At 39.1% G+C, this 16,706-nt stretch overlaps 1 protein-coding gene across 1 annotated transcript in view; it reads right to left on the bottom strand.

Annotated features, from left to right (window-relative positions):
• Positions 1 to 292: 292 nt before the first annotated feature.
• The window catches only part of LOC104865498 (zinc finger protein 14), a 67,348-nt gene continuing 50,934 nt past the window's right edge, over positions 293 to 16,706 (bottom strand). The window contains exon 5 of the mRNA XM_010629022.2: positions 293 to 1,594. Coding sequence (XP_010627324.1) covers positions 475 to 1,594 — 1,120 coding nt within the window. The 3' untranslated portion in view covers positions 293 to 474. The remainder of the gene's footprint in view (positions 1,595 to 16,706) is intronic.

Genomic DNA, 16,706 nt, shown 5'->3' with positions numbered 1-16,706 from the left:
TAAGTCCTTAAGTCAGAACGTAACAAAATTTTTTTTTGTGACCTATACTTCCCAATTTTAAAGGCAAAACAAAAACTACATAAACACAAGTAAAAATCACATTTCAATTCACCACTTTTAATTAAAAGACAGTACATATTAAGCTCAAAGCCACAAAAAATACATAATTATTTCAACCCAACATTTTTATATTAAACAATACACACACACACACACACACACACACACACACATATATATATATATTACAATACAGATAATTATAAGCAAGTTATTGAAAAACACACTCTGTACTTTAGGGTATCTCCACTTGGAATTGTATTTTCAGGAAAATTTATGAATACTGACATCACACATTTTGTGTTATTTCTACAGATCTAGAAATTGTCACAGAATTTTAAAAATAGATTTATATACATAAAGTTTCTTTCCAGTGAGACTTCATGGATTTGACAGCTTTCCTACTTTGCTAAGTTACATAGGGTTTCTCCCCATGTGAATTCTTTCATGCATTTGACAGTAACTGCGTGTACTGAAAGCTTTCCCACATTGTTTACATATATATGGTTTCTCTCCAGTATGAATTCTTTCATGTATTTTACAATAATACTTTGTGCTGAAAGCTTTCTCACAATGCTTACAAATATACGGCTTCTCCCCAGTGTGGGTCCTTTCATGTATTTTACATTCACTGTGCCTGATGAAAGCTTTCCCACATTGCTTACATATATAGGGTTTCTCTCCAGTGTGAGTCCGTTCATGTCTTTCACAATAAAGGTGTGTACTGAAAGCTTTTCCACATTGCTTACATACATATGGCTTCTCCCCAGTGTGAGTTCTTTCATGTATTTTACAGTAACTCTGTGTACTGAAAGCTTTTCCACAGTGCTTACATACATAGGGTTTCTCACCAGTGTGAATTCTTTCATGTATTTTACATTCACTGTGCCTGATGAAAGCTTTCCCACAATGCTTACATACATAGGGTTTCTCCCCAGCATGAGTTCTTTCATGTGTTTTACAATAACTCTGCGTACTGAAAACTTTCCCACATTGCTTACATACATAGGGTTTCTCTCCAGTATGAATTCTTTCATGATTTTGAGAAGCACGATGTGTGCTAAAAGCCCTCCCACATTGCTTACACACAAAGGGTTTCTCCCCAGTGTGATTTCTTTCATGTATGTTACATGTACTACGCCTGCTGAAAGCTTTCCCACATTGCTTACATACGTAGGGTTTCTCTCCAGCATGACTTCTTTCGTGTATTTTACAATAAGAGTGTGCACTGAAAGCTTTTCCACACTGCTTACAGACATAGGGTTTTTCCCCAGTGTGATTTCGTTCATGTATATTACATGTAATACGCTTGCTGAAAGCTTTCCCACATTGTTTACATACATAAGGTTTCTCCCCAGAGTGAGTTTTTTGATGTATTTGACAATATCCATGTGTGCTGAAAGCTTTCCCACAATGCTTACATAAATAGGATTTCTCCCCAGTGTGTCTTCTTTCATGTATTTTACAATAACCCTGTGTACTAAAAGCTTTTCCACATTGCTTACATACGTAGGGTTTCTCCCCAGTGTGACTTCTTTTATGTATTTGACAATATCGATGTGTGCTGAACGCTTTTCCACATTGCTTACATACATAGTGTTTCCCTTCACTGCGATTTCTTTCATGGATCTGAACATCACTAGGTGTGCTGAAGGCCTTTGAATTACTCTTACATACAGCGGTCTTCTCTCTAAGGTGAGGTCTTTCACTGAGATCTGAGTAGGATTTCCCACATTGATCACATTCATAAGGCTTCTCTCCAATCTTTGTTCTTGCATGCTTCTGAAGGGACTGGAAATCACTGAAAGTTGTTCCATGCTCAGTACATTTGTACATCTTCTCTTCAGATCGCAAATACTCACATGGCCTCAGTGCACTGTGAGCTATGATGGGCACATTTAGTGACAAAGTCTCAGCCAGGGGGTTTCTACAAGCAAGACTTTCAGCTGGTTTTACATTAGCTTGTTTCACGTGCACATCAGCACCTAGACTCCAAAGGAGTATTTCCTCATGTTGATTCCAAGCTTTATTTCTATAAAGAAAAAAAATCCCAATGCAATGGGTCCCTATATTAATAATTAACCAAAACAAGTTGTGTTTTAATGCCTGCCAAGAAATTGTGACAATAAATTACCTGAATGCCCCAGAGGATACCTTCAAAACAACCTTTACCAAAAGAGAAGTATTTATTTGGGAATATTTAAGTTAGGATATTTTGCAATACAGAAGGTTTGGTTTTATTTTTGGCAACTGGTACATATGTACATCACATATTGATCACTTTTTATACTTTTCACCCATCATGCTCCCCCTCCTCTCCTTACACTGTGTGTCTTTTACTATCTCTAAAGTCCACCTTTCCTTTTTCTATTTACTCCCGAATTTGTATTTTTAGTTTTTCATATCCGAGAACATATTACATTCGTCAATCTGTGCCTGACTTAATTCACTTAGCATTATGGGATGAAACCCCAGCCATTTCCTCCGGCAAATGACATATCATTCATCTTAGGGCTGACTGCATACTGCGTTTTTTTTGTTGTTGTTTTCAGTGCTGGGAATTAAACACAGGTCTTAGTACTGAATTAGATATCCAGCTTTTACATTTCTTCTTTTTAAACAGATTCACACTGATGATTCAGTTGCTCAGGCCATCCTGCTGAATCAGCGTCCCAGAGTGCAGAGTTTACAAGAATGTCCCACCCTGCTGAGCCTATCAGAAGTTTTCTTTATCCATGCTTCTAATGATGGACATCTAAGCTGATCCCAGGGCTCAGCTGACATAAATCAGCCTGCTTTGACTATAAGTATGCATGTTTCAGTATAATATGATTTTAGCTCTTTTGATAATATAGCCAGGAGAGGTATGCTTGGATCAAACAGAACTTCTAGTTTTTCTTTTTGAGGCATCTAGATATTGACTATCACCATTGCTGTACTTAACACTGCCATCACCAATGTTGGAGGGGGCCTTCTGAGAATTTTAAAACATATATGGCCACAGTTCTCTGCAGGATGGCTTGAAAAGATCTATTATTACAACACTAGCATTCACTTGCACTTTGAAGATTCCTTCAAGGTTAGCAATTTTTAGCTTCAAGGTTACCAAATGTCTCATATTCACATGTATATATAAATATCCTGAGGATGGGTTGCTGTCTAAACTCCAAATTTATTCTTTTCATATATACCTACATGTTATAGCTAAATGCAATTTCACATATTTTCATGATGTTGATCATGAAAGAACAGTTTTTGAACTCATATGTCAGATAGTATCACTTGTTGCATGATATCAGTACTAACTCAGTTTCCTCTGTTAGAATATTTCTATATTCAATTGTCAGATTACACATACTCAATCTGTGTACATCGTTGGAGAATATTTGTGAGACTAATAAACTTGAACATGGCCTCATTTTCTTGGTTGTCATATTTCTGCTCACACACTGACTCTAAAGGAATACTCTTTTTCCTCATGAGTGCAAATTACCTTAGATTTTTCCAGTAAGTCTTGTACTCTTCTTCAACATCCCAGTCATTCCAGTATCCTCCTGAATTGTAGACACAGAAATAGAAGGAGTCACTACACTATTACATAAAAGTTAAAAGATTTAAGTTAAATTCCTGACAAAATATAACCAGGCCAGAGATATTCTTCAAAATGTTTTCACATTCTATTGAATGAAACTGCACTCATGAGCAACAAATAATATTTTCTGATTGGATAAAAGAGAAAGTAATAAAATGAAATTTTAAAAAAAGAGAAAGTAATGGTACCCTTACCTATAGTAGCCATGTTCCTGAAGTTTTCCCACATCACATCTCTGTAGAGTTCCTTTTGGGATGGATTCAGCAAAGCCCACTCCTCCATGGTGAAGTTCACAACCACATCCTCAAAGTTCACTGCCTCCTAAATGATCATACATGTATTTCTCAAAGGAAGTTTGAGACTCACAGTTTGGAATATCTTAACTCCTCTCACAAAAATTTAAATTGGTGCATGTCTGTAATCCCAGCACTCAGGAGGCTGAGGCAGGAGGATCACCATGATTTCAAGACCAGTGTGAGGTACACAGTGAGTTCGAGGCCAACCTGAATTACATAGTGAGACCCTGTCTCAACAAACAAAACAGCTGAATCCTTCAAATATTAACTCCATGTCTTGGTCATCAATTCAACTTGTATGCACATTTCTTTCAGATAACAACTCTGATGCCAGACTGCTACTTGTTGCTAAAACACCAGAAGAATAGGAGCAGTGGTTCTTTGGTTCAGTCAATGCGAGGGTATCAGTGCATTGTCTCTACAGCAAAGCTCACAGAGAGAGCCTAGAAGATCACCATCCACAAAACATTAGGGAAGAGGAATATCTAGTGAATTTTTTTTTCCTGGTACCGGGAACAGAACTCAGGACCTTGTGTTTGTGAGGTAGGCATGGTGCCACTGAGCTAAACCCCTGGCCCATGAATGGCTTTGATAAACCATAGGTAGTTATCTTTTCAAATCTTATCATTTATGGCACTGAGTCTTTTTTTCTTTGATTGTACTTAGGCAGCATTTTGAAACTTGAATTTGGTTTCATAGAAAAGATTATAGTTGAACATCAAGTAAGGTTTATGAATGCTAATTAAAATGTTAATGGATCAACAGTTTTATTGGAACAAGTCTATGAACAATGAAAAAGAAGGCTGCCATATTATCTTGTACCTTAGTGTCCTCAAATGGTCACCTTGTATTCAGAGATAAGAAATTCTAGAGGAGTATGGGAGAGTAATGAAAGGAAAAAGATGAAAAAAAGAATAAAATGTACTATATGCATTGAAAACCAACGTGTCACAAAGTAGTTAGGCACAAAAGGAAAATTTCAGCCAAGTGTGACAGTACATGCCTATAATTCCATCACTTTGGAGGCTGATACAGGAGGACTGCCATGAGTTCAAGGCCAGCCTTGGCTACATAGTAAATTCAAGACCAGTCTGAAATACAAAGTGAGACTGTGCCTCAAACGGCCCCTAAAAACCGAAAACTTCAAAGAAATCATGTCATTTACAAATGACACCTTTGTTTTTTTTAAAAAAGAAAAAACATAGCTGCACAACCTAATGAAAGTCTAACAGCATTTGATACCTTCTAAGCAAGAAGGTTAACAGCTTACACAATATACATGAAAGGCATTCAAATTAGACCTTTCATGAGACTGTACCATTAGTAGAGAGAATGATAAATGAATCTCAGGTGAGAAAAAGCCTTCACTGGGTCCACATGTAAATAGAATAGTAAGTCATGATATAGCCAGTGTTATGGGTCTCTGTAAGAAATCACAATCTATTTCTTTCATGTTCAGGGAGAAAGAGGTACGTATTTGGAAGCCTGGATTATATACTCTAGCATTCTATGTACAATAATTAAGTTACATATTGAAATGAGAAACAAACTTGAATTCCTTGAGAATTCATAGTGAAATAACTTTGATGTGAAAAAAGTGTCCTGACTATATATACAAGACAAGAAATATTTGCTATGCACACTGTATAAAGATTTTGTACAAGGAGCAAAGATCAAAAACACAAATCTTAAAAATTTACTAAAATATATCTATCTAACTCAAGCAAAAACACTGAATATAAATTAAGAACTAATACTTCTTTGAGAAAAATCACTAGAAATGAAATGTATAAGAATATAATAAGAAAATAGAGTTCTGCAAGAATAGAAAAATCAAATGATACACTGTACACGCATTTCTTTTACTTTGGAGTTTAGCAAAATATACAGACCAGTAAATTCTTTCCAATGTCCAGAGAGAACACTGTGTTATTATTCCTGGAGATAGATGTGATTCTCTTTTAGGTAAACTTTAAAACTCCTGAACCACATGACCAATGGAATGAGTGAGAACACGTTGCCCTTAATTCACATATCACCACATGTAAACAATAATGAGAAAAAAAACCACCTCTGGAAATATTTCTCTTTTCAATTTCCATATTACTCACTTATTGAAAATTCCAAGGGAGGAAGCTAAAATAACATAATTCATAGAAAATCCACATGGTAACCTTAGGAAAAGCCACTGAAGTAGGAGAGTGGTCATTCATGGGGAAAGAGACGCTCAAGTTGGGTAAAGAATCAATCAACTGGGTGCTCTCCCAGGATACTTACACTACTATTATTGTTCAATCCTACCAATAATTTTGCAAATAAATTTTACTTCAAAATATTTCAACACCAAATCACCATTAAGAAAGTACAATTTGTATCTGTATGTCTGCATTTATATATGAAAAGACTGAGACATCATTCAGACATTAGCAATAAGCAAAGCAGCACAGCTGCAAACAGGAGACTTACAGACCACCAGCAGGGGCCATACTCTACACTGCCCATTAGTAGAACAGGTTAAACTGTCCGAGAAAAAGGGAACAGATATCACATCTGATCAATGTCTACACATCTGGGTTGTGGTGCCAATCCTATGCCCACCCACAGAAGAGTGATTGTCATGTAGATATTGACAAAGATAGATTAAATACAAAGCTATGCAAAAACAAAAACAAAAAGAAGCACAGTAGTCTAACATTGATTTAGCAGAAGATATATTAATTTGATGTTATTCAATTTGTACCTAAAAGTAGATAATGATTACAGTGATCAGATCATTTATAAAAAGCAGTGCTCTAAAAAGAACAGTCCTGTATACATACTCCACTGATCACTGATTCTTGCCTATGTCTAAAAATTTTGAGAAAAATCCAAAGGAGGCATAAAAATCTGTAAAGAAAGTTAAAATTGCTTCATGCTTCACAGGGATTGATTTGATACAATATAATCCTTTATGTAATAACTATATAATACACATTCTTCTCAAAATTCACAATAAATATTTACCCAAACAGAGCATAGTCAAGACAACACTGAAGAATTAAATTCTAGGGAGAAAAAAGAACTGAAATGTGTTATGGACATGTACCAACTCCCTACAATGAATTTAATTATTATATACTGCAAGCATGTATGAATAAAAGTCAAAAACAGAAAAAATTTAATGTGCTCAAAGAACTGAAACTCATGCAAAACAGACTCTCAGGTCTTGAACTGAAACTGAAAATCAACATATCTAAAATATGCCTAAGAATTAGAGATGAAATCACAAATTTTTAAAAGACACTTGTGTCAAATGAAAAGCTTGTTTAAATATTAAGTATTTCATAATGTATGATTGAATGGACAAATATAAAGTAAACTATTCCACATGTTGGTAAAATACAATAAAACCACATATCTATAAAATATTAGATGACAATTTCCTAGGAAAATTTTGTACAAATTCTGATTCTTTTCACTAGTATGCCAGCATTTCTTATTCTATGAAAAATTCTAATTACCTAAGGAAAAATTCAATAATATTTTTAATATCAGAAAAAAAATTAATAATGAACTGGAAGTAACCTAAGTCCAAAGGAAGTAGAGTAAGGGAGTAAGAGTGGCTGAAATACGAATTTTCCTAAAAACTTACAGACAACAGATTCAGGCAAAGAAATCACAAATAATCTTTCTAGCATAATAATAATGATCTATTAATCTCAATTATTAACTTATTCAAAATTCCAAAGAATTGAAACCAAATAACACTTTGCTTAATGAGACTGTTAAGGTCCAAAGAGACTTCAGAAAATCCATCCTGTGATCACTTTGAGGGGAAACTAGGTGAAATCGGAGAGATGTACAGGAAGGAACCATAAGTGGTGTTCACATGCATCATAATTATATATATCTTTAGGTACATTTATGGTGAATGCAAAAGAATCCTTTTACTTCTTAATTTTTCTTTGCTCTTCAAATGTAATCAAGTCTCCACTCCATTTTTAACTAAGAAAATCATAATCTTATGGTTAAATCATAAATTCTTAAGTCGATAGTAACCTATATTTTATGCAAGCAACTTGGTGCAAAAGAAACAAAAGGGACGCTGAGTAGGGAAGAAGCCTGCTTCATTGCAGTTCCCAAAAGGACCCACACTCAGAAGGTTGAACACACTCCCGAGGTTATACACAACACACTGCCATGCATCTCACATAGTCAAATCACTGGGGTAAGACAAGGAAACATGAGAAGTCAGGAAACTTAAATTGTGGGCCTCTTCACCTCCTACTTAGCTCTCTTCACAGGATGAAATTTCAGGTCCTCAGCCTCAGTTCTGAGCAGAGGTAAACACCTAAAGTCAGTTGAGGTTGATCTTGGTCTTTTTCCAATTTTTCTTCTGAATTCCAATGTGTATTATTTGATGAGAAATAAAGCCATTTCCCAACAAAAATTGGTGGGCCCCAAATTAATACACCAGCCAGAGTGACCAAAACTTTGACACATTCAGAGAACTGCCCTGGTTAGTATACTGCCTCGAGTGAAGATGCATGTCCAAAGCAGCTGATGTTTTTCACTGTGAGTCATCATTCTGAAGTTACCACAGGATGAAACACTGAGTCACCCTGTAAGCAGAAATGAATACCCTGGCTCAAAATGGCTTATGATAAAAAGGGTTGGACACTCCCATTGTTTGAAAAATTATATTATTAAGTTCTCTCATCCATTAAAATTATACTACACATACAATCTCAAACCCCCAGATACTTTTGTAGTGGCAAAATGCCAGTCAATATATACAGCAGACAGTCCAGGGGAACGGAGGATGCACCCAGAAGTTTTGGAGGCAAAGTGTACAGCTTCATTCCTAATGCTGTGAGTCAGTCTGGGACTTCTCCACAAAGAGACTGACCCCACCATTTGGCAGAGATGGGTTGTTATATACATAAGGAAGGGGTAGGTTTACACGTTCCAATCCTTTATTTACATATAGGTCCAGCAAACTTACTGGTTACAGAATTTCACACACAGTGGGTTCACAGTACACTGAGTTCTATCTTATTTGCATATGGAAGGAAGGTAGAACAAAGAAAATTCCTGAAATATTTGAGGAAGCCAGGCCCAGGCAGATTTGGGCATGTTAAGAGAATTGGAGGGAAGTCATCTTTCCCTGTTAGCAAGTCCAGCTTTAGCTGAGAAGTTTATTTGCTTTCCATTCCCTCTTTTTGATCCTAGTAATTCTCTATCTGGAGATTCTATATTTTGGCAGATGTATATGTAAGTGTCTGATTCTGATATCACCAGGAGATGCACGGGAATTTAGCTCAGTGGTTCCACTGCCTGCCTCACAAACACAAGGATCTGAGTCTGATTCCCAGTTCCAAAAAACAAAAACAAAAACAGAAAAACAAAAGAAACTGATATCACCATGTGGTGGTAAGATTCCTGGATCTTTATAGAATAGAGGCGTTGGGAGACAAGTATATGCACCAGTTTATGAAAATATTATTAGGAGTAGGACAATGATCACTGTCCTAATATGACCCCCAGTCATGGTCTCCAATCAGTGTGCCCCACAATTCTTGTGGTTCATATTTCTGTCTTTTCTTTATTATTCTACGTTTTCTCTGACTACTCCTGATTGGTTGGTATAATAACATTTTCCCAGGAATAGGCAGGTGCCTCCTTGTTGGGCTGTAAACAAATCTATGGCCCTTCTGTTTTGGAGGACTACATGTGCCAGAGTTTGATTCTGTATTGTCCCCAGAGCTCTTTGGACAGTGTCTAGGTCACTGGCAATCTGCTATCCAAAGGGATTGTGTTTTATTGGTCCCAGACCAACAGCCATGGCTCCTGAAGTGAGACTTACTGAAATAGCCAGGGTTTCAAGAATAGGTAATATCACAGGATCTTGTGTTTTTTTTTCTAGTTGATGGGGCCCAAAGATGAGTGGGGACCCATGACATGGCATATGACATGTAGATGGACAAGTCTAGGATGAGGATGGCCAATGCACAGGATCCTTGATAAGTTTGTGAGAAGGAACAGTAAGGTCCATCTCCACAAAGAAAGTTCCTGTTGGGGGCATCAATAGTAGTTTTGGTAGTGAGAGTTTCTACACAGTCTGCTGTTACATTATTTTTAGTGGGAATTCCCATATAACATGTCCATTCAATGACTTACAAGTTGACTAGGGACATTTGCAGTCTGATTTAGTTGGGCATAACTGGAGTATATCCCTATTACCTAATGGGTAAGGGGGTATAGGGATGTGCATAACCAACAGACAGAGGCAAGGATGGGGTCTGCAGCTAGCAGTACTTCATGTGTGCTATTTATCATATCAATTCTATCCAGTTCTGTGGCATTTTGACTGTTTTTCCTTTTATGACTTTGATAAGAATGGGGTTTCTGGGTGTGAGCAATCTTAATTTATCTGACTGGGATGGGACTTTCCATTCTCATTTAATTTGGAGAATCCACCATGGGTCTTTTCATCAGGTATCTACTCATACTTGGAAATTGGCCAAAAATCCACCACAGGTTTGCAGGATCCTCAACCATAAATTGTAAGAGGTTACATCTGCCTGTTTATAATCAAAACATCCTGCCATTGGGGGATGTTTGAGTAAGAGTCCCCTTGAGTCAGTTTAATAATGTGGGCACTTCCAATTATCACACCATAATGATGGCACAGATACCAAGGAACCAGCCCAGTCCAGACTGCAATGTTGACCAGCTGGTAGGTTTTTCCACTGGGAACATAAATATTTACCAGACTTTTCCACATAACACCTCATTCCCACCAAATTCCCTCACAATCAGTTGTTATATGGGACCATCCATAATGTATGGGACAAGCATAAAAAAAAAAGTGAAATACTCTTTTGTCCTGGCTTCCAATAGCTAGAAGAATCTTAAAGGTAAACTCCCTAACTACAAATAATTGCTACATTTGGGTTAAAGTTAACTGTCGTGTGACCGTGATTTGTATATTGGCAATGTGAACTGAAAGAATGAAATGTAGCCACCTGAATGAGATCATGGCTGTAAAATCTATAAAAGGGGAACCTATAGCCTAGTATGTTGTCGATCTCTGGCACCACTTTTGAGTGTGACCAGCCTTTTGTTGACAAAATAAACCTATTATTTTACTTCCATTCTGCATCTCTCTGTGTATGTCACTTACCAATTCGTTCCGCAACAAAATACTCTTTTGCCATGGCTTCCATTCTGGGTATTTAAGGCCTGATATTGTGTCAAATCTGTGATCAGGTCTGGCAAATATTCTAGCTTCAAATATCCAATATACAGGTTCGCTGCCCGGTACATTTACATTGACTAGGACAAACAGGATAAGACAGCAAACACCAGCATAAAACCCCAATGCATGGCAAGTGTATCAGTCCTCTGGAGTAACAGTCACTAGCCTATGGGAAGAATAAAGACAATCACTATGAGGTAGGAAAGGATAAAAGATGTCAGGGAAAGACCAAGTCCGGAAAGCATAGCGATGGTTCATGGGTTGAGGTCCTCCATTTCAGGCATGTGTCAACCTGTCAGCATTCAGAGTGACAGGAGCAGGGCTTTGAGTGAGTTGACTCTTCAAGGTGCTCTTTAAGGGAAGTGTCTCCTTGGTGTGGGCCTCCCAAGAGTAGCTGTTGTGAGCTTTTTTGATTCAAGAGTGATGAGTCCATGGCTGGATCTCTGAAATCTTAACAGATGTGGGTGTGGTTAAAAATGATCATATATGGCCCTTTCCATTTAGGTTGTTTTGTTGTTTGTTGTTTTTGTTTGTTTGGTACTGGGGCTCGAACTCAGGCCCTTGCAAGGCAGGCAGCAGAACCACTGAGACAAATCCCCGGCCCTCCATATAGGTTGTAAGGTTGTTTTTTTTTTTTTTTTCAATTCTTTTACCCATACCACGACCTCAGGATTGTGTGTGTGCACAGGTACATCTGTGGGCATGCCAGGTCTTTCAGCTGTTTTTACCTAGCTGAGAAAATTTTCTTCCTAATTGTATGAGCTGTTCCCTTAAGGACATGCTACCCAACTGATGCAAGTCTCCTTGGAGGCATTTTATTATGGGTGGTGGTCTTCCATATAAGATCTCAAAGGTATGTATTCAGTGGGTCCTGGTGAGCTTTGGATCTTGAGTAGGACAATGGACAGTACACTGACCCATAGTACCTGAGCTTTTTGATAACACTTAGATAAAAGTGACTTTAGGGTACCATTCATTTGTTCAACCTTTCCAGAGGTCCATAAAGTCTATAAGCTGTGTGTAGAGTCCATCTGACTCTCAACATCACTGCCAATTTTTGGGTCACTTCTGCCACAAATGCAGGCCCATTGTTGCTGCCTATAGACAAAGGCAGTCCACATCTTGGAATGATTTCCCTTAACAGGGTCTCAGAGACCTCAGTGGACTTCTCTGTTCTACTGGGAAATGCCTCTGGACATCTCAAGTATGTGTAGATGAGCACCTTGAGATACTTACACCCCCTGAAGGGTTTTATGTCAGTGAAGACTATTTGTATGTTTTCAAAAGGAGAGTCTACTATGTTGGACATTTGGTGAGGGTTGAAGTTCCTGGGTTTGTTCAACCTTGGCACATGTCTGGCATGACTGGTGACAGACACCCAAGTTGACACTAGTTTGGGTATGTAATAATATAAACTCAGCAGTTGACTCATGGCAGTCTTTCCTCCATGGGTGATGTCATGGTGTTGTTATCTGGCAGGATCCATGATAAGCCTTAAAATCCTTGGTATCCTCCTTCTTGTCTTTACCATAAGTTCTCCTTTCTTGTGTAATAGAAAGGCCCACCTTATAGGGCAAGGATTTTATCACAGGGAGCCTTTGGCAGGGCTTTTTATTTGATCATCTATTTTCAGGCAGGACTCTTGGAGGCCATCTTAGCAGCCTCATCTGCCCTATAGTTTTCAAGAGTAACAGTTTCCTTTTATTTTTTTGGTGTCCCTTGCAGTGAATGTTAACAACCTTATTTTGGCTTCCATATCTCAATCAGAAGTTGGGAGATTTCATCTTTACTTTTTGTTTTCTCTCCACTGCCAGGAGCCCCTGCTCCTTGTGGATTATTTAATGTATGTAAACAGTAGTAAAGGCATATCTGCAGTCATTATAGATGTTTACCTTTTTTACTTTTGATCACATAAGTGCTTGGATCAAGGCATATAGTTCTGCTTTCTGTGAAGACCAGCCTAGTGGGAGAGTTCTGACTAGGAGCACCTCTTTCATGGTGACAACAGTGTATCCAGCTTGATGGATACCATTCTTGACTTAGCTACTTCCACCCGTGAACAGTTAACTCAGCATCAGGCAAGGGTTCTATCTGCAGGTCTGGTCTGCTAGCTAAAAGTTCATCAATCACTGATAGGCAATCAAGGTCTGGATGGCCAAACTCAGTGGGAAGGTAGGTGGCTGGGTTTAGAGGTTTTGTCCTTGGGAGGTAAGTCAGGGATTCTCATAGAGCAATCCTTAACACTGATTCAGCTGTCTGAAAGGCAACAGTGTCCCCATTTGTTGAGAAGCTCCACAACAGTACGTAGAACAGTTAAATTTTGCCCCAGAGTCAGTTTTTCAGCTTCTTTAATCAGGAGGATGGCTGCTACCAGCACTCTTAAAAAGGGAGAGCAAACTTTTGCCACAGGATCCAAATTGTTTGACAGATATGCAATGGGCCTCTCCAGAGTCCCATTGGTGGGTCAAGACATCTGAAGCCGAGTGTCTCCTTTCATCTATGAAAGAGTTAAAGGGTCTGGTTACATCAGGTATGCTGAGAGCAGGAGTAGTCTAAAGCATTTGCTCCAGGGCCTTAAATTAGCTTGTTCTGTATTCCATTTAAATGTTGTTTGCTCATCTGTGTCTCCTGATAACATCTCACAGAAGGGCTTTGCCTTTTCAGCAAACCTTGGAATCCAGATGTGACGGAATCCTGCAACTCCCCAAAATTCCCAGAGCCGTTTCTTATTTTCCCATCTCAGAATGGAGCAAATGAATTATTTTCTCTCAGGCCCTAACCATCAGATTCCCTTTTCTAAGTCAAAGCCCAGTTATTGCACCTTTAATTTACAGATTTGGGCCTTTCTCCAGGAGACTTTATAACTTATGGTCAGTAGATCATGGAGGAGAGACCGAGTTCCTCAGCAGTCTGATTGTTCAGGGGTACAAAGTAATAAATCATCTGTATGTTTTAACTCTTGTTATAGTCAGTCTGAGGGAACCTGGCCAAATTAGCAGTTAGTGCTTCCCCAAAGAGTAGGAGAATTTTTAAACACTTGTGGTAGGTGAGTCTAGGTGAGTTGGCCCTTTTGCTGTTTCAGGATCTTCCTATTTGAAGGCAAAAAGTTCTCGATTGGATGGTGAAATTTATAAGCAGAGGAAAGCATCTTTTAAATCCAGGCAAGTGAACCAGGCAGTGTCTGTGGGAAGTAGTCTTAACAGATTACATGGGTTTGGAACAGTGGAATGTAGAGTGACGGTAGCATCATTGATGGTGCAGAGTTCTTGTACATGCCTATAGTCTCCACTGGGTTTTTCCACTGGAAGGAGAGGGGTATTCCAATGTGACTGACAGTCTATCAGATTGTTTCAGGAAGGAAATATGAGGTTGGATGTTGATTCAGGACTCCTATGACACTGGATACTGTTTGATAGAGGTGGCTGTTGAATGAAGTTCAATTACCAATAGGCCATGGTTTTTGGCAAGTCCCAGGGGGTTGTCTTTGGCCCAGATCAATGGAAAGTGTTTTTAAAATTTCAGGGTTTTGACCATCTGGCAGTTCCGTCTGATGGAAGTGCCATTCTTCCCAGGGAATAATCAGGGTCAAGATCATATTTGATGTTTTGGGGTTGAAACTGAGTGGGGCTGGTTGGTTTGGTGTGAAGGAAATAGTGGCTCCCAACTTAGAGGAGGACATGTCCCAAGAGTGGGACTGTGTATTCAGGCATATATAGAATTCCTGTTTGACTAGGTGGCTCCCAATCTCGCAGGATCGGCTTTGGCAAAACTTTCGTTCAACTGAAACTTCAGAGGCTACTTGAACATATCAAGATCCTATTGGTGCAACAAACTGAGTTATTACTGAATGTTCAGCCCCACTATCTATCATAAAAGTCACAGGTTTGCCCCATAGTTTTGAAGTGACTGTGGGCTCTTGGGGGCCCAGGTTATAACGTCTGGTCTGTCCTACTCAGTTAGGCTTGGTAAAGCAAAGAGCAGGTCAGGTCTGCGAGCTTCAGGCGTGTTGGAGGGTCAGCCTGGTTGGGTTCCTTTTCCCCTTGGCAGAATGGGCATTTCTTTCCAATGTCCAAATTTTTTACAATGTGCACACTGGTCTGCTAAGGGAATTTCCCTTTTAGTATTTTTAATCTGCAAGGCCTTGGAATCTTCCTTTTGTTGTTGGTAAGGTCAGGCTGCATTAGGAGGTGCCTTTCCCATAACTGCCACAAGAGCAGCTTGGTCATATTGTCTTTCTCCCTTCCTTCTCTCTATTCATGAAGACTTTCTGGGCAATGTGCAGTAGCTGGGTAGTATTCGTGCCTGGGAACCCCTCAGTCTTTTGGATCTTCTTTTGAATGTCATCAGCTGACTGGGTGATGAAAACTGCATAATTATCTGTTGGTTGCACTCTATTTAAGGATCATATGGAGCATAAATTCAGTAGTTCTCACAGAGCCATTCACAGAACTCAACAGGGCTTTCCGCTGATTTTTGGACAATTGTTGTTCTCTTTGCTATATTTACAGGCTTCTTTCCTCCTTTTTTGATACCAGTGAGGAGAGAATTTCAGTACTGATTAGGGCTTTCTATCCATCTTCAGTATTAGAGTTCCATACCAGTTGATCTTTGGGCAAGGCTAAAGCTATCCATTGATCTGGGTTGGGTTCTGTGCCTGCTTGTGGTTCCAACCTTTCTTGGGCTCCATTCATGATGTGGTGTCCTTCTGTATTGAAGAAGTTTGTGAGGAGCTGTTGGCAATCATCCCAGTTGGGCTAGTAAGTCTGGAAACTGGAGATGAGCTCTATAATCCCTTGTGGCTGGTCAGTATATGAAGGATGGTGATATTTTCCAATTCAATAAATCACTGGTACTGAAGGGCTGGTAACATCTGAAGGTAGGTTGACTGGGTGGTCCTGGTTATTCATGTAATGGTAACTGAAAACCTGGGGAGGTTTCAAATTGGGTGGCTGATCAGAGGTGGTGTTTCGGCAGCAGGGTTCAAAGAGACAGCACTGAGCTTCATCAGAGGCAAAAAGACTAGGGCAAGTTCAGGTAACCTCTCGGGTATTGGCATAGTGTCAAGTCTTGTATATGCTGGGAAAGAAGTGAAACTTGGCTTCTGTTCTGGAAGTATTTGGGCAGGAACAGGAACTGGAACTGGAGAATTATCACAAGGGCAGGCCTTGGCACTGGAAGAGTTTGTGCAGGAATAGGAACTGGAACTGAAGAAGTCATCAGAAAGGCAGGCCATAGCACTGGAAGAGCCTGGGTAAGAACAGGAACTGGAACTGATGGAGGGAGCACTGATGAGGTGGGATCAGATGACATCATTGGGGTGGAGTCAGGTGTGGCCAGCTGCAATGGTGGAGTAGGACTAGTGGCAGGTGTGAGTGGTGGCACTGGAGCAGTGGCTTGGGGCTGTGGCACATGGGGTGGAGGCAGCCATAACTCTCCCTTGGCTGGTTCCTCCAGAAGATTGGATAGAGCCATTCTGATTGTTTTGTTTTGTTTGGTGGCCTCCAATTAAATGTTTTTG

This window comes from Fukomys damarensis, unplaced genomic scaffold, assembly GCF_012274545.1.
Source record: "Fukomys damarensis isolate Sample0158 unplaced genomic scaffold, DMR_v1.0_HiC HiC_scaffold_25, whole genome shotgun sequence".
Taxonomy (NCBI): Eukaryota; Metazoa; Chordata; class Mammalia; order Rodentia; family Bathyergidae; genus Fukomys; species Fukomys damarensis.
The sequence above is the reverse complement of the archived record's forward strand: the minus strand, read 5'-3'. Positions and strand labels throughout refer to the sequence as shown.